Source organism: Drosophila hydei, unplaced genomic scaffold, assembly GCF_003285905.1.
Source record: "Drosophila hydei strain 15085-1641.00,03,60 unplaced genomic scaffold, DhydRS2 tig00008122-arrow-pilon, whole genome shotgun sequence".
Classification (NCBI taxonomy): domain Eukaryota; kingdom Metazoa; phylum Arthropoda; class Insecta; order Diptera; family Drosophilidae; genus Drosophila; species Drosophila hydei.
In genome coordinates this window covers 4809967-4835980 of record NW_022045833.1, presented here as the reverse complement: position 1 = coordinate 4835980, position 26014 = coordinate 4809967, and the positions used below count along the sequence as shown (strand labels likewise).

The following is a 26014-nucleotide window of genomic DNA, read 5'->3' as shown; positions in this document are numbered from 1 at the left end:
CTGTTGAATAAACATATACTTGCATAAAGTGAATTATATAAAAGAACTTTAAGTCATATGAAAAAGAGTCAACTGCAATACGAATTTATTTATATAAAACAGATCTTATACACATATAGAGCCAAGTTCAGTCAAGCAGGTTGTTTTCCCCTGCAACTGTTAAAAAATAAAAAAAAAAAACCAAAAACAAATAAATTTATGCAACAAGCCCGCTAGGCAAATATACAAAAACAAACAAACTGTCGAAAAGCTAAAGAAGGCGTTCTAGGAATTTCTTGAAGGCAAAGTCAAGATGTGCAGGATGTGGCTTGTTATGCATTTTTCGGGGCTGCTTTTGAATATTTATGTAAAATGCAAAACAGAGGGTTGCAGGTCCTTGAACGCTGCACGTTGCGCGTTGCACATGCTTAATGCCGTTATGAGTTATTATGCGAGCCTGCCAAGAAGTCAATCACCTGGCCCAAGTCCTGGCAGTTGCCAAATCAAATGCCCATATATTGCTACATATCTGTGCTCTGTCACTAGTTTGGTCGCTGCAGCGAGGACAACCTGTAATTTTCAAATCTGGCGAAACAAATGCAAAACTTTTGAAAATGTATCCGAATGGATTGCATATGGAGCCGCAGAAATGGCGCGCCAACTAAAGATACTTTGAATGCGAGCAGTAATAGCAATGGGTGAAAGCGAGATAGATAGAGAGCGAGAGAAGGATGTTCAACGGAACGCATGTTCTTTGAAAATTGCCCATAATTATGCGAACGAACTTCAAACTGATTGTTTCTACCGGCAAGCAGCAACAGCAACAGCGACGGCAGTGGCGGCGGCGGCGGTGTCGGCCATGGCCATGGCTGTCCAAAAACCGCGTCTGTGTGTTGCATGCAACATAGTCGAGTGGTCCACCTCAGCAGCAGACTCAACCCCAGCCTGGCTTTAAGATCGGGAATCGCTGCCCGTTTGCTGCAGTGAAAGAGAATGACTGTAATTACGCATCACTTTTTCTTAATTTTCATGCTGTGCATCTTCCTCGTCTGTTGCTGGTGGTGATGCTGCTGGTGCTGGTGGTAGTGGTGGTGGGCCCCACCATTTTGGCTGGGAAGCTGCAGAGGATTTGGACACTGAACTTGACCCACAAGACAAGACAAGTATGTTGTTAGCTGGGCTTGGATGCTGTGGCGTTTTTTTTTTTGTTTTTCGTATTTTTTTTCTGTGAGAAATAAAAAATACGTCCCAGAGTTTTAGAAAATTACTTGTTGCGTGTTGCGTTTCCAAAAACATTTTGCGTGTCTTTTTGTTGTTTGTTGATTTCTTCTTTTTTTTCACTTCCTTTAAATCTAATTTAAAAGATACAAAATTTTAAATTATGGGGTTTTCTTTATTGCCAAAAATGTTTTCGTAATTTTTTTTTCGTTTTTTTATGATTGCGTCTACGTGCTGTGAAAAGGTTCGAATTACGCGCCAGTAATTCAGATGCCAGCCAGGCGATACGAACATGTCGGAAGTGCTGAATGTCAAAGTTTTTTGGGTCAAAACTAACAAAAGCAATTGGAATAAAATAATGGAACTTAAAGATGCGTATATAAGAAGGTAAAGCAAATTTTCGAATTGATAAAAATATTTAATTTAATTTAAATACAAATAACAAATGTGCAAAAATCATTATGAATTTCTCCCACTCACATTTTGAATTGTAACGAAAAATTTGATTTGTCCTGCAAGTGTTGAACAACACTGCCTAATTGCAATGCTTTACACACTAGAAACTCAATGAGTTATCGACTAGCCGCCGCAGTTCTCGATAGTTTTGCATGAGTGCAACAACTTTTGTTATTGTTTTGGCTCAGTTGTTATTAAATGAATTCTTGCAATGGAAACAGATGCAAATATTGCGGATATGACAGATGTTTCGTTTGCTGCCTTTGAAACGAAAACTAACGATGGCAATGAAAATTTTGATAGCTATGGACAATGCCAATCTAAACATGATATGACACTCGATTTGTCGCTGGGTCAAAAGTCTGAGCAGCTCTTTGCAACAGATCAAACACCAACGCCAACGCGTCTCATCAAAAACTGTGAAGAAGTGGGTCTGTTTGATGATCTTCAGCATGTGAATCCCTTTGACATAGGATTTCAGAGGGCAGCCGAACAAAATGCAGTGGCAGGCAAGGCGCCGGAGACACCAATACGTACCGAAGCGCCTGCAACGGATGGCGATTCACTGCACACGCCTCAGGTTTATCCTTTAGAGGCAACAACAATGACTGCAGCGAATCAGACAGCTAGACAAAATAGCAGTCCGCTGGATGTGCCTGTTGCTCATGTGGAGGAGCTGTTGGCTACACCTGCCGTAGGACCCGACCCAGCAGAAGCTCAAGGTCCGCCTCCATTGCAGCTAATACAACCACCTGTGATCACGTGGGTGCTGCCAGCGCAAACGTTACCCATTACTACAATACCTGACACCATAAGCAAACCAGTGCCTTCTAAGCAAACAGTACGTCCCTTTATCTTACCCAAGCCCAGCATAGCTGGCCATAACAAAGTTACAACAGGAATTATAACACACAATACAATGCCAGTCAATGAACCGAGCAGTGCTAGTCTAACGCCTACATCACAATTACCCATCAAGGAACGCCTTAAAGCGATACTCAACAACAGCAACAACAGTAATCGAAAGCAACGCAGTTTTACATCGCCTCCCAGGGCAAAGGCAACGATCAAACGAAACGAGGATTGCATGGAACGACGTCGAGCAGCTGCGTCACGGTATCGCGACAAGATGCGCAATGCGCATAAAGACTTAAAGGAGCACAATGCCCAGCTACTGCAACAGATACGCAAGCTGAACGAACGTGTTGCAGCACTCGAGCGCGAACTGCAACAGTGCCACAACAACAACAATAATACGAACGGTAAGCGAATCCTTAAATGGAGCAAGTACGATTTAATAAATAAACAAATTTTCTCTCTCTCCTCAACTAGTTACTGGCAATCATCTGCAAATACCGCCATCTAGCATACACCTGATCATCAATGTGCCCAAGATGCTGGTGCCTGGCCAGACTCTGGATCAAAAGTAAGCTTTTATATAGTTGCTGCTTGTAAATAATATAATGTATACATAGATTCTTAAATATGCAGCTAGGCAGCGCGTGGTCAAAAGTAGGTTTACAGTCACAATAGAAGAGGATATTTTTTAAATATCAAGTTTGTAAATATATAAAAAGTAGTTTTCAATCAAATTTTTAAAAATATATGTTTACATCACGTGGTATACACGACACTGTATGCCCATATATGATTGTTATATATATATTTAAAAATATATATATAGTATATTTATGTAAAATAGTATAATATATAAAAGAGCTAAAAGCTCAGCTCTACATATTTCCAGATAGGCTCAACACGATTATACTATTAGCGCATTAAAAATTAAATAATCTATGGCTTGATTTAGATATGTTTAGGTAATATAATTTTGTTGCATATATAAATCGTAAAGCGTCATTATGCTTGATATTTTGAGCATATATATATTCAATGATTTATATTTAATAATAATAATTAATAATCTATTATGTCTATTATGTTTATACATATGTATATATGTTATATATTTTTAAGCATATATTTGTATATGAACACTTTTATTAGTTTATTTGTTAATAATGCACAATTTGGATGTATAATTAATTATGTTTATGCTTATGCCTTTGTTACGAAATATTTCGTAATTATTAAAAGGAAATTGTTAAATTACTTAACATATATTAGTTATTATGGCTAGATTCTTTTCTATACAGATTGCCCCGATTATTGACTGCTGTTCTCGCTATTCAAGATATCCGTTAGTTCTTGCTGTATCTCAAGAATGGAATCTTCTATAGCTGAGAGATTTGGCAGAGATATTCGTCCTTCCCTACAAAGCTCCACTTGCTCCAAGGTCATCTATTAGAGAACGATATATGTTTATATATTCTATACATTTGAATTATACCCTTCCTTACCTGTTTCAGATTTCGCTTAAGCTTATCACTTTCGTTTCGCATTTTTTGCACGTCTTCGTAATATTTCACGGACAAAGGTGAATTAAGTGAGCAACTGGTATAGCGCTGCACCATTAGCTCCATCTCCTGATTGCGTATTTCATCCTCGGCGAAGAGCATCTCTTGATTTCGACGCCGTCGCTCGCGCTCCACACTGCGCATTAGTCCATCAATGTCCTTTTCCATTTCCAAGATCATGCGACGTTGCTCTGACTCCCGCAGCTTGGACAACACCTGACTTTTGCGCTGTCGCGCCTCCATTTGATAGGTAAGCAGAATTTTGCGTTGAGAGACAATTCGCTCTTCTTCGCGCTGTATGGTGTCTTGGTAGAGCTGTTCCATTTCTTTGAGACGACGTACATGTTCCTCCTGCTTGAGACCCTGGTGCAAACGATCCTTAATTTTGATATCCTCCAGCTCCAATTTACGTAAGCGTGCGTCAATTTCCTGCTGCTGTTTCATCAGCTCGACACTTTGTTGCTCCTGTTGCTCAATCCATTCCCTGGGATATTTCAGAAACTTGGGATAGACGCCCTTGGGTATGGGCGCAAAGGGTGGCATGAAACGCTGTGGATGCACATTGCTCTCACAATTGTTCATTAGCTTACAGGCACGGGACAGCCATTTAGTGACATCAATAGGCATCTGTTCGTGAAAGAAGTAAACCACGTCGGATTTTTCCGGCAAACGTAAAATGGTCTCCCGTTGCATCGTATTATAAGCCACAACTACGAATATAATGAAGTAAGGAGGATTTGTTAAGATGTTGTCCCACAACACCAGCCACTGCTGCTCTTCCAGCACCTCGGCAAAGCCACTGGTAAGCAACGGCCAGGCATATTCCTTTGGCTGCACATCCATTGCACAATAGAACTTGGACAGCTGCTTATCGTGCACCTGCAACACGTTCTCGCACATAGCCAGATAATTGCATGGCGGCAAGGGGTGGAATTCAAAACATAATTCCAAATGGTTGAGCAATAGAGTCACCAACAGTTCAAATACCACCATGCTGTTCTTGGTCATATGCTTGACAAACGGATAGATCAGATCCGGCATAAATTCCGCATGGCCAAACACCTTGCACCAATGTGCCAAGCAACTCCACACTTTGACAACGGCTCGTCTCTGTGCATCGCTTTTCACCTTTATATTTCGTGCACGTTGCTTGATCACAAGAGGCTGGCCACGTTTAAGAAGCGCTTGGAACTGGGCGGCATTAGAAGGTAGCTCCAGCAGTGTACTCCATATAATGAAACGATATTTCTCTGGATAACAGCCAAACTCAGCGAGCATAGCTTCCAAGCGTTCACGTTTCAGCAACTTTTGCAGCTCTTGATTCATTGGGCCACTGACGAGACAAGGCAGTTTTGCAGTCGGCGTCTTCAGCGCTGCGCGTACCTGGGAGATGCACTTCGTCTGTGCATGTAGTGCATTATATAGCCGGCAAATGGACCACACATTCACTTCACCACTCTTAGACAATACGCTAAGCAGCTTTCCATCGCGGCTAACATTTATGTTTACAGCATTCGAACGTTGCACGATAAGTTTGTATTCCGTCTGCAACAGATCCAACATGATAGCCATGCCGGCCGCTGTGATGCCAAATATAATGCGATTCTTAGGTTGAGCCATCAGCACGAATTGCTTCAAAATGAAATCGCGCAGCTTGAACAAATTTTCCATGTCAAGGGATGCTGTGCTGAGCATCAACAAATATCCATCCACTGTGCTCAGGAGGAGCTTGTTACCATTTGGAGAGAAGCTATATGCAAGTAGTTTGCCATCGGTGAAAGGCTGATCATCGTACGTGAATGCCAGGTCATCCTCAACCTGGTTCTCTTCATCATATTCAGCACGCAAAGCAATCTCCGGGATCTTTGATTGATCACCTTGCATCAAACGTTTTTTGCGATCGCGCGCTTTAATAGGTTGAGAAATATACAAGGTTTCAAGATTGAAGCTGGACCAAAGATGAATCGTGTCATTAGTGTAGCATGTGAAGAACTTATCCGATTTGGGTAAAAAACTGGCAAACTTCAATGTAAACTTTGACTGATCAAACTCCAGCTTATGCGACAATACCAACTTGGTAAAGTTCAATAACACAGCTGCAGGACCTAAACGTATCAGAGCATTGCATGCACTGCAGCTATTAAGTCGATTTCCAAAGGAAATCTCATCAATGGTTGAATCGCCTACTTTAGTTTGCTGTAGAGTGGACTTTTCTACATTCAACGTATAGACGTGGCCCGATTTGGTGCCCACAATGTATTCACTATGAAGCCGGGGCGAGGTAACCAATAGTGTTGTCCCTAGAACAGTGCAATCCAAACGCCAATAGCGTTTGCATACAAAATCAAAAATGTAGATGCTGCCGCTGTGGATGGAAGAGGTACACTGTGAGTTTTACCTACAAGAACAACCAGTTTATCTTACCGCCTATCAATGACTACAAGCCTATTGCTCAACTCATTAAAGCAGCAAGCAGCTATGCGAATCCTAAGATCCCTTGACACACATTTGATTGTATTATGCACGGTAAGTATGTTTCTAAATGAAGGAAACATAAAATACATTATACTGTCATAAAAACTTTCTAGTATTTACCCCTCTTCGTTTTGTTTCAGCTTAAATGGATATTTGTGCATGGGAATATCATTTAAGTGCTCTTTACTTGGTTGTGGCTCAATGACGAGCTCACTTTCACAGCTGCTATAGTCGCTTTCCAAGGAAGCTTCGTATTCCATTTCCCATTCTGTATCCACAGTCGTATCGTATTCATCATTTTCCTCATTTTCGCCAATATTTTCTTTTGAAGAGTCTTGGCAATGCTCTTCACCAATTTCATTATGTTTGGTTGGAATTTCCATAGCTACCCAACTTTCAAAAAAACAATTGACATTGTTTGGTTCACGAGCGAACTGGCGCAGCTAAAGCAATAGTTATCGATAGTCGATATACTAAGTACTGCCTCAAGCAGCTCACAAAATATGCGGAACAAGTTCAATCTAATTGTTAATCTATTAAATATTTATAAACCAGATTTATATTTTAACAAAATAAATGTTGCATTTAAAAATATGCAACTGAATGGAACCACTTTCTCTGGAATATACATATAAATAAATATGAGCTCCGAACCACTAGTCAAAAATGCATCTCCAATTATCATATAAAAAGATCATTTGCTCACGGTTTATAACTATTATGTATATTATTTCAATTAAATAATTGTTATGTGAATATATTTATTAATGTGAGATTGACTGTCGTCTGGGATGAAAATAGCTGCATCCAAATTGCTACATCCAATAATCGTAGACGGGCGCTTAAAATTAAACTCGATACTCAATTTAAAACATGCCTCCATATGGCGCATCGAAGCCTTCATCCCGCATGGCATAGCCAAACATAGTTGAATAGTTTATAACGTTGCCTATCAGCGTCAGCGAGCACGCAGTCCAACTTATCTAAAGTATTAAACAAAGCGGTTGTGTAAATGTTAGATTCTATTTTTGTGGAACTTACGACAGCTGAATGCGCCAAAACGACGGGCAGAGCGAAGGCGCTCAGCACCATACCAGCTGTAAGGAATAGGGCAAATTCTGATTTCGGATTAGTTTCGTTGTTTGGGGTGGTCCGCTTCGATATGAAGACGGATAACACAGACAAAACGTAAAATATCAGCACAAAGAATGGATAGAATATCTTTGGAGTGGGCAACGCACAAGCCAAGATTAGGAATGTCATTCCCAGGACAGTCATAAATGCGCATATAATCAAACTGAAAGAAAAATTGCAAGTGTTATCAATTGCTGGAAAATGCGCACACATATATATATATTAGGTTGCGACTTACACTGTAGGTATTGGTATATTTGTTGTTGTTGGTTCGATGGCGAGTGTGTTGAGTGGTATAAAGTAAACCATGTAAATAGACAATAGATAATTAGTCTATATCTTAATCAACGTTATAGTGCAATTATTACCTTTTTCGGATCCCATTTTATTTGTTTATAGTATTTCTTTGTGGGCTGGCTAAAAAATGATTCACGAATAACAATGATTAAATATCGATAACATGTGTTTATCAAAAGCAGTATTTTTATGATGTAATATTTTTTAGCGCATTTTGATAAAAAAACGCGTTTTAGGCAAATCGTTTTTAAGTGGAGTATTATTTTAATTTAAGAAATCAAAATTTTAAAAAATCAAACAAATGTATAATACTATCAACGTCTAATTGACAGTTAAAGCAATCAAATATAGTTTGTTTTAAATAGATTATGAAAAAAGCAAACATATTAAACAATTGCACCTATCGAGATCGAAAAGAAAATGAGGCAAACATATCTAAGAAATCGATTTTGCTATCGTATATCAAAATTCAAATATTTAAGTAGCGATTAAAAATAATTTTATTTTTATTTTTATTTTACATGCGACGAGAGTATTTATAACTGAAATTCTCAAATTCAAGTTTCTTTTAACTCTTTACCTGGGCTTTCTATATTCAGTGGAAAGTCAAAGATGCGCAGCATTTAAGCATTCCTGTGAATAGAAAGCTTTCGGGTTGAGAATTCATTGATAAAAATAAATTGCCCTATCCCAAACGACAATTGTGGGGTTGCAAAAGTACATGTCAAACATCAAGTGTGTATAAGGGTGTGTGTATGTGCCTGACTACGTAGCGGCCACCTGCTAGCTGTTGAAGCAATCTGGCTTCGGCTTTTTCATGAATGCATGAATGTTTATTCAAAGAATCCCTGCACACGTACACACGCACACACACACAATCCCGTTCGGACGTGTCGAGCTTTTTTTGTGTACGTGCAGGGCGCCTGCGCTGAGCTGTTTTCAGTGTGCTTTGTTGTTGGCTTAGCCACAAAAGCTGCCCGCAACATTTAACAGCGCGGGGGCGGACATAACATTTGCGTCACAGCTACCAATTGCTGCTTTTGCTTGCTTTTGGGCTCATTCAGTATAACGGTATACGTCGGCGATTGAAGAACGCAAACAGCTTGGAAACGACAAACCTCAAACACTCCTAATTGGCAGCAGCCACACAAGTTTCCCTAACTGAATTTCACTGCAATCTGAAAGAAAAGTGCAACATTTGACATTTGTGGCAGCCGGTGCAAGTGTAGCAAGTATTCAAATATCCGAGTGAACAGTGCCGAGAGTCCAATTCCATTCGAGGAAATTGCAGAAAATAAAGAAAATATTGCACGCCCACGCGAATTTTGTGTCCAGCAGCTGCCTGCTAATTGTATGCCTGTTTGGGTGTGTGTATTGGTGTGAAAATCAATAAACTCTAAAGGCTGAAAGGGCAACAGCAGCTATGCACGGCTCACATTAACACCGGCCATATGGTAACTAGTTGCCAAGTGTCTGCACAGAAGTGTTGATTAAACTAATCGAAAAAAATAAATAGAAAAACAATTAAATTGCTCAAAAACAATTAAGCAGCAATAAACAGTTAAGTCAGCGAGAGCGACCGAGTGAAAGATACAACAATATGGCCAAGCGGATGGAAATAAGCTGCGCACTGATTGCAATACTCATGTGCAGCATATTGGGTCACTGCGAGATGTCCGTTTACCCAGGTACATATGCCTAAAAATAGCACAAACCAACACACACACACCACTTACCGCCAGTTAGAGGTACGATTGTGTGTGTGTGTGTGCATGTCATTTAAACTTTTGCGTCGTGAATGGGGCTGAAGGGCGAAAGCAGCCGCTTGCCACTTCGTTTTGTGTATACTCTATACTAGATATGCATGAGTATAGTATAAGTGTGTATGTATGTGTGTCTATATATATATATCGAGCATCAAATATGCACGAATCAAACCAAAACACCCTAACACACACACTTGAAAAGCTGCAGCGCCAGCAGTTGCCGTTTATGTGCGTGTGTGTGTGTGGATAGGTGCTAAAGCCATAGCCAACCCGTGTGCCACCCACACTATATATAGTCTATCGCCTGCTGGCTGCTTGAGTTCGAGTTAGTTGCAGTCTCTGCTTAACACGCTTTTTATAGCCTACTTTTCAGGGCAGCGCTGAAATTGTAATAAAGTTTTTCCAAGCACGTCACAGCGCGTATCTATGTGTGCGCGTGCTCGGGTGTGTGCGTGTGTGTGTTGTAGTGTGTATAGTAATTGGTCTATTTTAAGGCATTGGCAATTAAATTGACTTTTTGTTTGTCTATTCCGGTAGCTCTATTTGGGCGTGTTATACGCAGCTGTAGCTTTACCTCCTTTTTCTTACATTTCTCGTTTTGCTGGTTTCTATTTTTGGTTCTGCTTTTATTTTTGAACAGCAACTGGCACGCAATGTCCGTCTCATTAGCATTAGCATTAGCCTTCTCTCACTCGTTGGATTTTAGCATAATGAGTGCCCATGTCCACGCCCAGCTGCGTTCAATTAATCAATTGCATTTCTCTTTCTACCTCTACTTTTTCCGCTCTACCAGGTCTGCGACGCCGACCTATACAGCCCTCGGCCATGGAGCCGCAGCGTTACGAACAGCTGATGGAGGATCATGCTAGACGTCGACTGCAGCAGCAATTCGAGCAGCAGTTGGAGCTCATTAATCAGCAGCTGTTGCGTCAGCGGCAATTGCTTAAGAACGAACAGTATCGTCGGCAGCAGGAGGAGGCCAAAGTGTTGGCTGAGATGAAGAACGATTACGACAGCAACAACAACTTGAATAATCAATATGATCAATACGACAATGTGGAGGGCGATGCGGCATATGGCAGTCCGTTGGATACTGTGCCCGATGTGATGCGACCGCCGCTGCCCAATTTCGATAGCCTGGACAACAACTACAATCGCATTAATCCTGCTCCGTCGCGTGGACGCATCGCCTTTGCCGTCGGCCCCAACGATGCGCGCTTCTTCGATACGGCTAACGATTTGTCTGGTGAGCTAGACTCGCGAGCATTGGACGACTATGAGGAGTACGCACCGGTACCGGATTCCGGCTCCGAGGTGGTCACTGCCAAGAGCAAGCCCCAATCAGCCGTGCAGTCCGCACCTAAGCCGGTGGAGCCGCCTAAGCTGCTGGACACGGCCATTGCCAACTTCCATCGCATTAAGCCGCAGTCGGCAGCTGCTGCCGCCGTTGCCGGCGTCAATCTGCCCCAGGCCAAAGAGTCGCCCAATGAGATAAATGCGCTGATTGATAAGCTGCAAAAGCAAAGTAAATCCCCGCATTCGGCCTATGCAGTCAACACAGCTGATGCCAATGAGCAGCTCGTGCTGCGTCAGCATCTGGGCATGAACAGCGAAATGGGCGTCTACCTCGTGGCACTCATCGCAGGTGTCAGTGCGGCGGTCACTGTGGGACTACTGGCGCTGGGCGTTACTTGGTGAGTTTTAGATTAAGATGTGAACGATAAATGAAATATTTGATAGGTATAGAGTGGTGGAAAAGATGGACGAAGATAGCCGTAAATAAAAACTTAGAAAATAAATATAAGGAACTTATATAATGTTATATAGAAATATTACGTATACGATGTCTAAGAAAACCATTCTTATCCATTGCTAAACGTATTTTAATATTTAACGTATGCAATGCGTGACACCCAGATTTAGCCAATATATATAGCAAACAATTAAACGTAGCTAGCTAAGAATATTCGTTAGATATTACGTATACGATGCTTAAAAATAAACCTTCATGTTTGCCCAGTCTAAATATATTCTTCCTAAATATTACGTATACGCAGCTGGGGCGTGCGTACACCCACATAAGAAGGAAACAGAAATTACGAGTGAAACTCGAATATTTGTATTACTTAAGGCATTTTTTATACATATCAAATTAGCTTGAAAATAATTTTAAAATATTATTAAATATTAAAAAAGCCTTCATTGCATAACTAAGCCAACTGCTATCCTTTGCTCGCTGTTACAGGTTCCACAATCGCAGCAAAGCCGCTGCAGATGTCGACTATCCAGCTTATGGCGTAACCGGCCCCAACAAGGACGTCTCGCCGTCGTGCGATCGCAAGCTGGCGCAGAGCGCTCAGATGTATCACTATCAACACCAGAAGCAACAGATCATAGCCATGGAGAACTGTCAGGCGACCGATGGCAGCTGCGGCCTGTCCGACGTGGAGAGCGACGATGACAACGAGGAGGGTGACTATACTGTCTATGAATGCCCCGGCTTGGCGCCCACTGGCGAAATGGAGGTCAAGAATCCGCTCTTCCTGGACGAGACGCCGGCTACACCTGCCGCCAATGTCAATGCTAATGCTGCAGCCAACAACAATGCGAACAATGCCGCTCCCAATAACAATAACATTACGCAAGCCACGCCCCAGCAGCCGGCCACACAGAAGAAGGGCACGGTCAAGCCGAACATGAATCTGTTGAATGCTGCGGCCAATGCAGCTGCCGCTGCTGCTGCTAAAGCTTCCGCCAGCGAGGAGAAGAAGGAGAAGCGCAAGAGCAAGAAGTAAAGTGTGTGCGAAAGGGACAACTAACAGTCTCTCACTCCATCTCTTTCTCTGTCTCTTGGCCTGGATGGTTAAGTAGAACTGATCCATTTTGTCAGCCAACAGTTACACATGAGACACACTCACACGCCCACACACACAGGTACGCGTTTGTACATAACACACACACACACGAACACAAACACAGATACGCGCGCGTTTGTATAGATTATGTATTCCTAAAGAAAGTCGCTGGAATGAAATTCCTCGGGTCAACAACTAGCTTGAACAGCACAAACAAATCTCTCTTAGCTTCCTTCCCTCACTCTTGAGTGTAAGTCCTTAACTTAACTTATTATGTATATGCATTATGTATCGTTATCGTATCGTATCATAATCGAGTATTGCTATGATGTAAGACCTGCATATAATGTGACATCCCCCCTCGCTGCCCCACTCCCGCCATCCTTTGCAATTGTTACCTGCTGTGTGCATCGCAGTCGAGTTGAGTTGAGTCAAGTCGAGTCGAGCTATTGCGCAGCATTACGTGCTGTGTGCCTGTCAATCAAATGCAGAAAATATTGCACAAAAAACACATTTATAATAATCGAAGAGCCGCTCCCCCTCTCCCTACTTTGATCCCCTCCATATGCATCATATGCTACTGATTCAATTTAAATACAATCCAAAGAATGTGTACTTATTTATATTGTATTGTATTTTAACATTTTATTGAACTTTATATCAACACTAACAAGAATCAATTTATGAGAAAAACAACTATTTTAAAGTCTGCATATTGGCATTGGAACAAGAAAAAAACAAAACAAAACAAATATTAAGTGAAGCATAAATTATATTATAATTATTATGTACATGCATGTGTATGCATGTATGTAATATATATACCTATTTGTGTAATTATTGTAACATACTTATATACAAAAAAGCCTAACGAAATTATAACTTACGGTATTTGCCCCTCTCCATCAACCTATCCCCTTTAAAAACAAAAAACGAACAAAACAAAATTGATTTACTAATACTTTTTATCGTACTACGCTTTGTGATCTTCAATTATCTGTGTCAATTTAGAAATACAATTCTGGTAACCAAAAGAAAAACACACATACAGACATATGTATGGACCCTTATATATGTATATGCATGTATGTACTCATATATATATATATATATATATTTATTTATATATATTGGAACTATTTGAAAGGCGTTGAATTATTTACAAGTATAACTTAACAATAATTTCCAGCACATTCATGTAAAGTAAATGAAAAACGACTGATAACACACACACAAACAAACACGCGTCTATTGTACAAAAAAGAAAGAAAAGAAAACTAACGAAATTTATTTATTAATTAGCGAAAAATTAAACGAAATAAAATTAAAAGTAGCTGCTCCACGTTCCAAAAAGAAAAAGAAAACGAAAACAGAAAAAGGCGAAAAATAACAAATATTAGCGCGACATTTTTCTCAATTGCTGTAAATAAACATGAAACAAATATATAAATATAAATATATATTTAAAAATAAGACACAATGAACAACCACAAAAACAACAACGTAAACAATTGCGGCCGTAACAATATATTAAATACGTTAGAAGACAAACTCAAGAGTTTAAAAAAGCAACTTACAAAGAAATACAATAATACGAATAATAATAAAAAAAACCTATGGAAAACGAAAATAAGGAGTCTTCAACTGCTAAGCAGCTTGAATTAAAGCATGGAAAAACTATTTTATATTGTTTTCAACAATACGAACAATTGGAATTGTACTTTGCTACAATAAAAAAAAAAAAAAAAAAACAAAATACTAAAAACCAACTGCAAACGAAATGTTGAGTTTGAAATATATATTTTATGGTGTACTACGAAAGTCAAGGCGGTAAACCAAATATATATATATACACACACATATATATATGATTGATATCTTGAATGAAATCCAAAAAATACATAACATATATTTATGCATAAAGAATATAATTTAATTTATTTATGTATTATATGATAACCATAATAACACAAATTATACAATATGCATACAAAATAAACTAAACTAACCAAAAATAATCGTGTTTTTATTAAATACTTACTCAAAGAGGAAAACTACAGATTAATTTATTTCATTCAGCATTTATGTTTAAATATTGTTTGGCGCGCATTCTATAGAGCTGCCACAGTATTCAAATGGCACTGCCAACTTGCTTCAAACATATTGCAACACTACGAAGCTTGTTATTTTTGCGCATGTGTTGTGCTGGTCACACTGCGAGAACAGAAGCCAATCAGTAATTGCGACAATAATAATTCAATGTGCGTACGCCGCGCGCGTTTTTATTTCATATTAATTAATTAAATACTATTTCAAGTCTTGCGGACAACGAAAACGTGCGAGTAATCGGTGCTGCCGTCACTTCATATTTGCTGTGCGTGTAGAACGAGTTTGAAACATAGTTTAAACATAGCTACAGCTGCAGTGCCTGTCAATTATGCTTGGCTTCCCCAATACAGATGCTGCTGCTATTGTCGCTGCTGCTGCTTCTGCTGCCGCCGTTGTCGCTGTTGTTGTTTAGGTAAGTTTGTTATTTCTATTTTTTTTGGGGCGTCTACAGACGCAAACTATAAATAAAGATCTTGAGATGCAGTATGCACTCTCCTCTGACTAACTACGACCCACAACTTTGTCACATTCGCTATCAAGTGCAAATATTTTTCGTCTTCCATTCTGGTGTTTTTTTTATGTATTTGGGCGTACTTGCCGATTACGAAACTGGGCGGGCAACTAGAATGAGTGAGAGGGAGAGAACGGCAGTTTGCATATGATGTGCTAAGCATTAACGACGGTATATACAGAACTTGCGTGAGACCCGGGCCTGGGGGTAGGGGTATTCTTATTCATTGCTATCGATTTAGTTAGGGGTGTGTTGTTGTTGTGGCTCCGTGGCTAATTTGCGTTATATTGCCGGTAAATGTGTGGAACGTGATTCATCGCTTAGGCAAATCAATAAAATAAAAAAAGAACATTTAGCGTCGCTTCCTTGGTGATAAACCTAAGCATTAGATCATGTGATAAGAAAAGTTATCAGACACCCACAAAGTGTAGGCACCGAATATATATATATATTGATGTATTCATGCACACACACACTCAAGCGCTTAGCAACGCCCCTGGGCATGAAATTTGAGTTTCACTTTATGGATATATTTTCCAGCTGTTGTTTTGCTTACTTGTTAAACAGGATGTGAAGACCGCCGCAGAGGCAGAGCACAGGCAGGCAAGCCAACCAGGTTGCCTAGCCAGATGTTTTTGCCTGCCATTTCAAGGCTCCATGCGTAGCACTGTTATTGCACAGCTCTTTCAGCACTTGCTCTTGTCCTCGCTCTCTCGCTCACTCTCTTTGTTTCCGTGCTGTATGCAGGCACTTAAGAAGTACGCACACTTATATGTTGGTTACGTTTCTAGTTTTCTAGGCTTGACCCACTTTACAGCGCGCGGATCAGAAAGAGCAGAAAACAAGTGAGAACAATGCAATCGGCTGTGGTCGACGGCTTAATACTCTGTATAAAAATTAATAAAATGGCAACACGGAAATATACGAAATTCTTCCTGCTTCAGCTGCTGAAGAGATAAGACAGAAACTGACTTTGAAAGAGCAGCTAAATTATAGAGTTTGAGATTATAGTTTCAGTTTTCAGCTCGATCTTGGCTGAAGGTTGTTACGTTGTTACGTTGATACGTTTTTTAACAGAGGCATTTCTATGTAGGTCAACTATATACCCCTCATTTTCCCTCTGTATACAGCGTATATCTACAAAACGCAGCGCGTCGTCAGCAGAAAGCAAAACCCCAGAGCCAAGCTCATTATTCTATATCGCTTGGCCTTCCTTCGTCTCGGTTCAACTTGGGTTTTGTTTTGTTTCCAGTTGCAGTTTCTCTCGTCTATGATTACAAGTGCTTATTACCCACGCTCACACACATGCTCATATGTATATTATTACATACACACATATATGCTGATAGTGCTGCTTAGTCTGTATATACAAACACATTAATGCACATATGCTAAACTGCACTTGGCTTGCATTGCAGTCGCATGCGTTTAAATGCTGATAAGAAAGCAAAAGGGGCCCCTTTGACAGCTTTTGAATGAAAACCAGAAACTTTTCGTTTTGGCACCTCAATGAATGCACATGTTTTAGAGTATAGTGTGTATTGACTTTAGATAATGGTGATAAATGAATAAAATACTGGAAATATTAACTCTAGCTGTGAGCGCTTTAGAGTTCTATCCATGCTTGGCCATTTAGTACAGTTTTAAATAAATTTTGGAAAATGTATAAGTCAAGGAAGAAAAATCAGGTTAATAATGCGAATTGCAAGGCATTAATAAGCAAACTTAATTCAAGAAGCCATTAAAATAATATTCTAAGATTAAGTAAATATGTTTCCGAATGTAAAAATGAATTATAGCCAAACTAGCCTTGGCAGGGGTCTTGCACGCGTATTGTCTATAGCCGAAGCCTACTGTATGTATGCATGTGCGTGCACTTTTCACAATCACAATCGCAATCGCATTGCCAGCGTTCGAAGGTTAATTCATGCACTGACACCTATACATATTTATGTGTATATATTATATATATATATGTGTATACATTTATAACGGGGCATTTCCATTTTAAAAACAAATCTGTGTCGCGGTTATTGAACTTGACGTTGGCATCGCTGTCATCTCTGGCGACATCAGCTGACCTTGCCCGCTCCACACTGTGTGTGTGTCAAGATCCAACAACCCAAATAAGAAAAGCCAGAACTTAATGTTGTAAAACCGCTGAAGAAGAAGCAGCATAATTATATAGAACTGTTGAATGATCTAGCCGAGGGTCAGTCAGTCAAGGGTCCACAGCCAAGTGTGAGCCAGCGAGAGTTGAAAGGCGCATTCCGAGGTGGCCCCAGCATTTATCAAAGGCAATTAAAGACGCCAACACACATTCCACTGATAGGGGGACATCTACTTATACATATATATACTCTACACTGGCTGGCTGTATATATAGAATATAATATATCAGAAAATATTTCATTTATTAAGAAGAATATGTAAACTTCAATAACAGATGCAGCTGACTGGACTCTAGGCAGCTGCGCTTTATAGTGTATTGAATGGTCGGCATTCCGTTTGAAGCTTTTCTTTTTCTTTTTCTTTTTTGTATTTTATTTAAATACAGCTGCAGGCTGATAAACAAGCCATAGTCAACTTTGATTTCCGCGAACTTTGCAGCTGTTTTGTTTGCTTTCCTTTCCGAAATTTATGTAAATACAATAAACATATTTATTGGGCTACACATATGACTCTATATGTATGTTTATGTGCGTGTAGGGTGTGCATGGGGGGTGTGTGGTGGTTGGTGTAGCTGGTGGTGGGCGGTGGCCATAAACAAAAGCGCCCAACAGTAGCGACGCCTCCACACATTCATGTCCCTGACCACAATATCATTTGTTATTATACAAATTATAATGCATGTATATATCTATATAAATATGTATATAGGGGCACTTATGTCTAGGTACATGTTGTGTCTATAGGCAGGCAGATCAAAGCCAAAGCAAAACAAACGAAAATATATTTACATATCTAGACCTGTTTATAGGAGCAAAACGTGGGAAATTTGTAAATCTAAATACAACAGCCAAAGCAATTTAAAGTCTCATAACTTAGCCAAAATAAGCTACACACACACACACACACACACCCACACACACACGTGATGGCAGTTAATTTACTTTAATTGCATTTGATATCTTTACAAATTGTTCTCCATGCCAAAAACAATGCTAGCAAATTTATTCATTTGCTCAATATATATATGGGTATATAGCTAGATGTATATATAACGTATGGCTGTATATTTGTTTCGGCAATAGTTCAAATAGTCAATAAAAATCCATTTGCTGAAAACTTGAGGCAGTCTGGAAAATAATTCATTTGCGCCTTGCCTTGCCAGAAAATGTATTTTTCCTTTATCTGAACATTAAGGGCGAGTGCTTTCTTCTGCTTGCTTCTTTTATATATATGTGTAATTGGAAAGGCATATTGAAATGTTGTTTTTATTTTTTTGTAAAGCTCAAAAGGTCAGAGCAAAAATTATTGCTTACAGTAAATATATTTTCCATATATATATTTTTCGTTAAAATATTATCATGTTTTTAATTAACTTAGCGTGTCATAAGACTTCAGCTATGTCTTTTTTCTTCATCACTTTGTTTTATTATAAAATTTTTTAAGTTGAAAAGTATTATATATTGAGTTTGCTAAGCCTTGGAAAGGACAGAATCATGCGGTCCATTAAATTCAATATTAATTTTTGTTGTTTATGAGAAAAATTGATTTAAATTGAATTGGCTTATATCTGAGTAGTTTATGAAAACTTTCTATCAAAACGCTGACCATTTAACAAAAATATATAGTTGAGCCACTCAGGCTAACTAACTTGTTTACCCGAAATTTCTTTGGAAGTTTGAACACATAAACAAATTGTTTCTCATTGTTTTCTGTGGGCTTTTAATCGATAAGAGTCACATGAGCTAAATGTATAGCTAACTATCGGCTCGCCATTTGCAAATTTGATTCATATATATATATATTTCCTGGAGTGGGCTACGCAGACCAATCGAATCGAAACGTCATTGCATTTGCTGTGTGGAATGATTATGACTTAATTGAAATTAATTAGACGGGGTCGCCGTCAGACAGTCTTTGAGAAATGTGTGGCATCAGCACATATATATATATATCTATATACCTATATACCATATAGCTTTCTATATATAAATGGATATAGGTATAGATTCGTGTACAGACATAATTGCATGTGTCTTGTTATTAGAGCTCTCACAGCAATGTGTGCGCCATGGAGGAGAGTGTTTAATATCAAAATTGAAGGTTATTTAATGCGCGATTCGATTTACCGAAGAGTAAAGGATAGAGCATAGATATACCCTCTGTGCATTATGCTATCGATCAACAAAAATGATTGATTTTTGTGTCTGTGAATATTATGCAGGGTATCTACTTGTTGAGCACATTAAATGTTTATATTGTTCAATCACTACTCATGCCTGATTCTTCTCATCTGCTGCTGGGTATCTGCTTGTCGAGCATACTGCAACACATCTACTTGTTAAATGTCTGTATATGTGAATATATTTTAAATAATTTGGGGCATCCATAGGGTTTCTCTTCGGTGCATTCTATGGAAGGTTCATTGACCGTTTTGGTGACTTGTTTTTATTTATCCACGAAAAACCTTTCCGCTGACTCTGTGCATATCATTAGCTTCGCATGTTGTTGTTGTTGCCGTTGCTGGTGTTGTTGCATTGGCACCCCCCAAAATATAAAAAAAAGCCAATCGACAGCTACAACAGTAGCCGCTGCTGCCATAAAAGACCAGATCCAGGTCTCTCTTCGTGCCGCATGCCGCGTGACTCAGTTTGTTCGCTGCTGTGGAAATCGAGCAGCGAAGCGTGCCACACGTCCCACCACCAGTTGTTGCTGTTCCTGTTGTTGTTGTCGTTGTTTCATTATGGTATCTTGTTATTGTTGTTCTGCATTGTGGCTTTTGTTGCAGCCGCAACAGAAAATTGTGTTCAGTAAACATAAAGGCTGCCCGCCGCACGGTGCTAAAGCCAGAGCTTAGACCAAACTTTAAATAGAAGTACTAGCATGTACAGAGTTTGAGCAATAGCCATAATAAATACGTATATAAATTGTTATTTACTTGCAGCTTGGTAGACAAGTGGTTTATTAGAGACATTTGCCATGATGCGCTATTCAGAAATTTCGCGCGACCTCTCCATGGATAATCTGCGCTACTCAGAGGTAAGCTTCTTGCAATGCCTCAAATATATGCCTTTTATACAAACTTCTCTTTAATGCACACACAGATAAGCAGAAAACCCACTGGGGAGTATGTGGGCTATGGCGGGCAAACTTTTGTTACGGCTTCACCCACACAGACACGTTGCCAGGCGAAGGCTGCATCGCCACAGCTGCTGAGGCAGTCGAAGCAGCGCAGCTCCAATGGCAATGCACACACCATGGCCTGTTTGCGTCAGGATAAAGGACCAAAGGAGCTGCAGGCAGAGCAGACGCAGGCACAGCAGCCAGCCAGCAAAACATTGAACATCAAGAGCACACGTCGCAAGAACTCCATCGGTTGTTTGACCAGCTTTAGCTCCTCGCCAGACTCGCCCGGTTGTTACTATAGCATAGCGTAAGAGTTCAAAGCAAATTGAATTAAGTGCAATAAAAATATAGTTAAGTTAATGCAATTTCTCTCTCTCTTTCGTTTGCAGTACAACTGCAGCGCCAGCGAACAAATCACAGAGCTTGCCAGCGCATGGCTCCATTAAGCAGCTTGATGCGGTCATCCTCAGTGCGTTGCGTGTGCCCGCTGATGTGTTGGCCAATCAGATAACGCTGCTGGACTTTCCCGTCTTTGCGCTCATACAGCCGGATGAGCTGAGCAGCTGTGCCTGGACCAAAAAGGATAAGCATGTGGTTACGCCCAACATTGTGGCGTTTACCAAGCGCTTTAATCACACCAGTTTCTGGACAGTGCAGGAGATACTCAACGCCGAACAGCCCAAGCAACGTGCAGAGATCATGACACACTTCATTAAGGTGAAATAAATAGTATATATAAAATAAGTGAATTATAAAAAATAATGAAGTTATCTTATCTTAGGTGGCCAAGAAACTGCACGAACTGAACAACCTGCATTCGCTGTTCGCCATTATCTCGGCCATGCAGAGCGCCAGCATTTATCGTCTGAAAAAGACCTGGGCCTGTTTGTCCAAGAAGGATCGACAGTCTTTTGAGCGCTTGAGCGATATATTTAGCGATCAGAATAACTGGGCTAATTTACGCTCGTATTTGGAGAGTCTACGTCTGCCTTGTATACCCTATTTGGGTCTCTTTCTGACAGACTTGATTTACATCGATCTGGCGCATCCGCATAAGGGAGGCCTCGAGCCAGAGCAGCGGCGCAATAAGATGAATAATATATTGCGCGTCATCTCCAACTATCAGCAATCTAATTATCAGCATATTCAGCCACATGAGTCGACGCAAAAGTATCTCACCTCCATACGCTACATTGAAGAGCTGCAAAACATATTCGAGGAGGATCAATACAAGTAATGAGAACTACTTTAAATAAATGAATTTGAATGAAACTAACTTTTTCACCCAATTCAAACAGACGCTCGTTAAGTCTGGAGCCTGCCTCGCCCTCTGGTCCTAGTTCGTCTTCGTGCAGCTCGAAGGAATCGTTCAATGTGGAATCCGTTACACCTGCTCTAGGTTGCTTGAATCTGTCACCGGCCAAGACCATCGGCTCCATGCGCATGGCCAGTGGGACAAAGTTTGTGCCTGGCCATCGCAAGTGCCGCAGCCTGGGCACCAAGTAAGTTAGCAATTGCATTCGATTCTCGTAATTCAAAATATTCGCGCGCATTCTCTAACTGCCAATCAAACACTCTCGAGTTTCGTCCAAAAAACAAAAAAAAGAAACCAAATCAACTTTCTATTCGTTTATTTTAAACATCACTCGACACAAAACTCTCTTCACTGTGCAATTGGACTGAACGTTGGGGGTGCCAAACAAACGTTAACATTTTACTCTCTGAACATTTCTTTACTATTAATATTGTTATTATCAATTTATTGTCTCTTGTACATGTCCACTTATGCTTTTTGCTTTTCGCTTTCGTTCTGTATCTTTGTACCTGTTCCTTGTATCTGTTTGTAATTGCAACTGCAACTGCTACTGCAATTAGATTTCGCAGCAGCAGCCTGCCGCGCAACTTTGCACAAAGGTGTCAGTGCTGCATTGTAATGATTGCGCCGGGCATTGGCACAATCTCCAACAAGCGCTGCAGATGCCGCCGGTGAGTGCCTACGTAGCCCGTAGCCCGTAGCCTATAGCTAGGATATGTCTCTAAACCGTTCTATTCATTTTCTAATCCTTATTTTCATCAGTTTGTGTGCACGGACCCAACTTAAAATGCTTACATACAAAAACAAGACCCATCATAAAACAACAAACACTTGAACACAAGATACACAAACCAAGCTTCGGATTGCCGAAGATCATAAACGCCTGCAGACATTTCGATCAATGTATATTAAATAGCTATTTGCTGCTCTTTTTATAAATATAAGCATTTATTTGATAGTTTGACCTATATGATTTAGTCATTCATTCTTCAGAAAACTTGCTCATAGAATTAGTAATTGTAGCTAAAGTAACTCTATGACTGACTCTTGTAATCGAATCTATATCTGAAGTATCTGATCTGATTCAATGTTATATTTATATTGTATAATTCAGTGCCAGCAACAATTGTTTTCAAAACGCTGCGAAAGTAAGGCGCATTGAGCTTTGATAGAATATATGTATAGCAGCTATATAGGATCGTATAAAAATGAACTCTGCAGGGGTAAAGCAATACACAGAAGACACGCTCACTCATACTCGCTTTGCTTTGGGTGTAAATTAGCTGTATGAGTTTAGCTAAATGATTTGTGTTTCATCAGCTCATCTTTGCCACATATGAACATCGTTCACCCACATACAAACACGCGCACACCCACTCTTTCACACACACACACAGACAAACGCGCTGTTAGTTGCTTTACATTGTGTTTAGTTTTAACCCATTTGAACGCTTGTCTGCATGACGCCCCCTTTGTGAATAAACACATATAATACTAAGGCGTGCCGTTCCATCATCAACAACAACAATCAAACTGATTTTCGTCTGTGCTTTCGCAGCATCTTTGGCAAAATAGCGCCAAATAATTACGATGGACATCCGCATCACTTGCATCTGGAACACGATCTAATTGGCAACGTGCTGCCGCGTCATCATCTGCTCGACGACTCTGTGCTGGAGCACAGCGATGCGCTGTCCAATGCCGACTTGACCTCTCTGGAGAGCGCCGAGGGCATCCTGTGCGACTTTACGGGCAGCAATTGCGATCTGATGTCACCGGAGGCAGCGGCCGCCATGCAGGGCTGTCTGCGCCGCAAGACGGTGCAGAAGGAGGGTAGAAAGCCCGCTGTTGCATCGTGGCAGAGATATTGGGTACAGATGTGGGCCAATTCGCTCGTCTACTTCCCGCCCAAGTCGTTCAAGGGCAGCGAACGCGGCGACTTTAAGCGTGAGCCGTGCAAGGTGTGTCCGCTGGAGGGCTGGAATGCGCACGTCATCGACAATACGAAGCATAAGAACTCATTTGAGCTATACCACCGCACTCTGGGCACCGTTTACAAATTTCGCGCGGATAGTCCGCAGATGACGCATCTGTGGACGAATGCCATTTGCAAGCTGGCAACGACGCGTGTGCCAAAGCCACTGCCCGCCAATCTGATGTCCTTCGAGTGAGAGGATCAACGAGATATATGTTTAATGATACAAATGATGTACTCAACAATTAGGTTTAATTAGCTGTTCATTTACTCACGATGTCTCACCCGACACGACACAACACAACATGGAACATTCCTGCAGCTCTCTGCTTGTTAACCAAATCAATGTATAAGAGACATCCAACAAACAAACACCAATAACAACGACAACAACAACAAGGAAACTAACGAACAAATTGTAATTCGTAACTGAGACGATTTCAAATGGTATTTCAAAAGACTGACAGACCAGCAGAGAACAAGATAAACAATACGAAGATAAAGATGGCGCTAAAGCGGAATCCGATGAAACACACTCAAACACACACACACGACAAATAACAAAAGATATTTAATATATATTTTGGCTAAGTCACAGCTAACTTTAACTATTGGTTATATCTCGACTTCTGAGCCGATCTCTCAACTTGTTACCAGCTGTGGCTGTGACTGTGGCCCACTATCTCGAATGCTTCTTTGAGCTGTACGATCTGTGTGACTTAAATGTTATTTCTTTGTATCTTGTAATTAGCTGTAAATGAAACAAAAAAAAAACATTATCATCTTGTACGACATTTAAGTTTTTGTATGCGCGTAATTGTGCCATATTAATTTTTAATTCAAGAATAGTTTACAAAACTCTATACACACACATCTATATATATATCGATCGATCAAAACTAACTGCTGCACTTTATGCAAAAACATTTGTACCGCCTTCTAAATATATAATTATTAATTAATTAATTGCTAAATAGTGCTTAGCTACTTCGTAACAAAGAATCAAAAGTGAAACTATATAACGCATACTCGAAACGGTAAACATAGGCTTTAAATGAATTGAATGAAAGGATTGCTATCAAGATTTATCTATCTATATAAATTTATATATAATATATATGTGTTGCATGTCTTAGGTATTAAGTTATGTCTAAGCTTAGCTATATAGTTTTATATGTTGCATGTTCTCTTTAGACAATAGAACTTCGATCGAAATTATGTTCACTATGGGTAACAGTTACTTTACGATACATCTGTTAGATTATATATATATATAGCTCATACACATATATATTTACTTAGTTAAGCTTTGTCACACTCACACACAGATATTTGATTTGCAAGTTTTACCTTAAGCATAAAAAGAAATGCAGCAAAAAAGTCGATTAAAAAAACAAAAAAAAAAAAAACAAACGATCCGAAACTAATGCTCTTTAATGTGTGTATTATATAATCCCGTACGTTTTTTATAACAATTTTCACGCGCAGCTCGTGTAAAGTACGCGAATTTGCAATTCATTCAAAAGCGCGCGCGCGCTTCATGAATTTCAATAAGCCTTGCGAGCTATTTAACTCTAAGAGAAAAGTCTAAGAAAGTGTCAGTCGATTGCGAAACATGAATGGGTCCACAATGGGAGACAGCGAAGTGAACAGGCGCAGGTGTCACACAGCTGACAGGATGATGACGACAGAGCAATGCAGACGGAAGTGTGGGCGGATTTGTCTGTTTGCTATTCCGCTGCTGCTCGTCGTCCTCATGTCTATTGATTCCACTGTGGGTGGCAAGACGACGACCATGTAAGTGTGTTGAGAGGATGTTGTGCAATAGCTTGTCCAAAACGACTTTCACTATACTGAACGCACACTTCCTGTTCGTCGCTTGTAGTGTACGTCATACGGACACAGTGGAGCCTCACTTGGATGGCTTCTGGACGAATAGGACCACTTGGAACGCACGCTGGGTCAAGTACTGGCGTGCCAAGCGCATTTATGAGCCCGTGTGGAAGAAGGTCTGGACACCGACCATACTCAAAGAGTGGATACCGCTGCCCAACGCCCCAGCGCCCGATGCCTGGAAGGAGCAGAAGGACAAAAATGAGCTGGACTCCTACTCCTAGGCTCACAAGACTGACCGACCACTAGGTATAAGGTTTATTTATTTATTTATTTGTTAATTAAACGCTCTTTAAGTCTAAGACATAATTTAAGTGTC

At 40.1% G+C, this 26014-nt stretch overlaps 6 protein-coding genes and 1 long non-coding RNA gene across 11 annotated transcripts in view; 4 read left to right on the top strand and 3 right to left on the bottom strand.

The window, feature by feature from the left end:
• Positions 1–14983, top strand: part of LOC111593910 (cyclic AMP-dependent transcription factor ATF-7) — a 42827-nt gene extending 27844 nt beyond the window's left edge. The window contains exons 2-4 of one of the 3 annotated variants that reach the window (XM_023306982.2): positions 1442–2915; positions 2986–3079; positions 14915–14983. In XM_023306982.2, coding sequence (XP_023162750.1) covers positions 1865–2915; positions 2986–3079; positions 14915–14981 — 1212 coding nt within the window. In that variant the 5' untranslated portion in view covers positions 1442–1864 and the 3' untranslated portion in view covers positions 14982–14983. Of the gene's footprint in view, positions 1–1441; positions 2916–2985; positions 3080–3128; positions 3215–14914 lie in introns of those variants that run through there. The other 2 variants (XM_023306983.2, XM_023306984.2) reach the window with 2 other exon arrangements.
• On the top strand, positions 3003–13380 carry LOC111593909. 2 transcript variants are annotated; one of them, XM_030225148.1, is made up of 3 exons: positions 3003–3079; positions 10536–11436; positions 11988–13380. In XM_030225148.1, the coding sequence occupies exons 1-3, from the start codon at positions 3037–3039 to the stop codon at positions 12535–12537; spliced, it is 1494 nt and encodes a 497-aa protein (XP_030081008.1). In that variant the 5' UTR covers positions 3003–3036; the 3' UTR covers positions 12538–13380. The 2 variants fall into 2 exon arrangements, with proteins under 2 accessions (XP_030081008.1, XP_023162749.1); XM_023306981.2 differs by lacking the exon at positions 3003–3079 and adding an exon at positions 9039–9664.
• On the bottom strand, positions 3692–6979 carry LOC111593907 (TBC1 domain family member 31). The gene is made up of 4 exons (XM_023306978.2): positions 6666–6979; positions 6495–6608; positions 4014–6435; positions 3692–3954 (listed from the first exon to the last, which is right to left on the bottom strand). The coding sequence occupies exons 1-4, from the start codon at positions 6926–6928 to the stop codon at positions 3820–3822; spliced, it is 2934 nt and encodes a 977-aa protein (XP_023162746.2). The 5' UTR covers positions 6929–6979; the 3' UTR covers positions 3692–3819.
• LOC111593912 (leptin receptor gene-related protein) lies at positions 7271–8162 on the bottom strand. The gene is made up of 3 exons (XM_023306985.2): positions 8048–8162; positions 7587–7842; positions 7271–7528 (listed from the first exon to the last, which is right to left on the bottom strand). Exons 2-3 carry the CDS (start codon positions 7821–7823, stop codon positions 7412–7414), a joined length of 354 nt encoding a protein of 117 aa, XP_023162753.1. The 5' UTR covers positions 7824–7842; positions 8048–8162; the 3' UTR covers positions 7271–7411.
• A 97-nt stretch (positions 14984–15080) lies between the features above and the next one.
• LOC111593908 (ras-specific guanine nucleotide-releasing factor RalGPS1) lies at positions 15081–24157 on the top strand. Of its 2 annotated transcripts, XM_023306979.2 has the most exons (8): positions 15081–15118; positions 20331–20425; positions 20491–20819; positions 20902–21229; positions 21294–21745; positions 21811–22014; positions 22388–22498; positions 23386–24157. In XM_023306979.2, the coding sequence occupies exons 2-8, from the start codon at positions 20366–20368 to the stop codon at positions 23996–23998; spliced, it is 2097 nt and encodes a 698-aa protein (XP_023162747.2). In that variant the 5' UTR covers positions 15081–15118; positions 20331–20365; the 3' UTR covers positions 23999–24157. The 2 variants fall into 2 exon arrangements, with proteins under 2 accessions (XP_023162747.2, XP_023162748.2); XM_023306980.2 differs by lacking the exon at positions 22388–22498.
• Positions 15125–16228, bottom strand: LOC111593913. Its single transcript, XR_002751073.2, has 3 exons — positions 15774–16228; positions 15402–15536; positions 15125–15327 (listed from the first exon to the last, which is right to left on the bottom strand). It is a non-coding gene; the product is annotated as an uncharacterized LOC111593913 (long non-coding RNA).
• A 1248-nt stretch (positions 24158–25405) lies between the features above and the next one.
• Positions 25406–25934, top strand: LOC111593875. Its single transcript, XM_023306939.2, has 2 exons — positions 25406–25599; positions 25688–25934. The coding sequence occupies exons 1-2, from the start codon at positions 25418–25420 to the stop codon at positions 25917–25919; spliced, it is 414 nt and encodes a 137-aa protein (XP_023162707.2). The 5' UTR covers positions 25406–25417; the 3' UTR covers positions 25920–25934.
• The last annotated feature ends 80 nt before the right edge of the window (positions 25935–26014 follow it).

Coding starts and splice junctions, on each gene's coding strand:
- LOC111593907 (XM_023306978.2), bottom strand. CDS start 6,928: ATGGAAATTCCAACCAAACATAATGAAATTGGTGAAGAGCATTGCCAA. Junction 6,436..6,494: donor CTTGTAGTCATTGATAGGCG/GTAAGATAAACT, acceptor TTCCATCCACAG/CGGCAGCATCTACATTTTTG. Junction 3,955..4,013: donor TTAAGCGAAATCTGAAACAG/GTAAGGAAGGGT, acceptor GTTCTCTAATAG/ATGACCTTGGAGCAAGTGGA.
- LOC111593912 (XM_023306985.2), bottom strand. CDS start 7,823: ATGACTGTCCTGGGAATGACATTCCTAATCTTGGCTTGTGCGTTGCCC. Junction 7,529..7,586: donor TTTTGGCGCATTCAGCTGTC/GTAAGTTCCACA, acceptor TTAATACTTTAG/ATAAGTTGGACTGCGTGCTC.
- LOC111593909 (XM_023306981.2), top strand. CDS start 9,577: ATGGCCAAGCGGATGGAAATAAGCTGCGCACTGATTGCAATACTCATG. Junction 9,665..10,535: donor CGAGATGTCCGTTTACCCAG/GTACATATGCCT, acceptor CCGCTCTACCAG/GTCTGCGACGCCGACCTATA. Junction 11,437..11,987: donor CTGGCGCTGGGCGTTACTTG/GTGAGTTTTAGA, acceptor TCGCTGTTACAG/GTTCCACAATCGCAGCAAAG.
- LOC111593908 (XM_023306979.2), top strand. CDS start 20,366: ATGATGCGCTATTCAGAAATTTCGCGCGACCTCTCCATGGATAATCTG. Junction 20,426..20,490: donor ATAATCTGCGCTACTCAGAG/GTAAGCTTCTTG, acceptor ATGCACACACAG/ATAAGCAGAAAACCCACTGG. Junction 21,746..21,810: donor TTCGAGGAGGATCAATACAA/GTAATGAGAACT, acceptor CAATTCAAACAG/ACGCTCGTTAAGTCTGGAGC.
- LOC111593875 (XM_023306939.2), top strand. CDS start 25,418: ATGAATGGGTCCACAATGGGAGACAGCGAAGTGAACAGGCGCAGGTGT. Junction 25,600..25,687: donor GGTGGCAAGACGACGACCAT/GTAAGTGTGTTG, acceptor CGTCGCTTGTAG/TGTACGTCATACGGACACAG.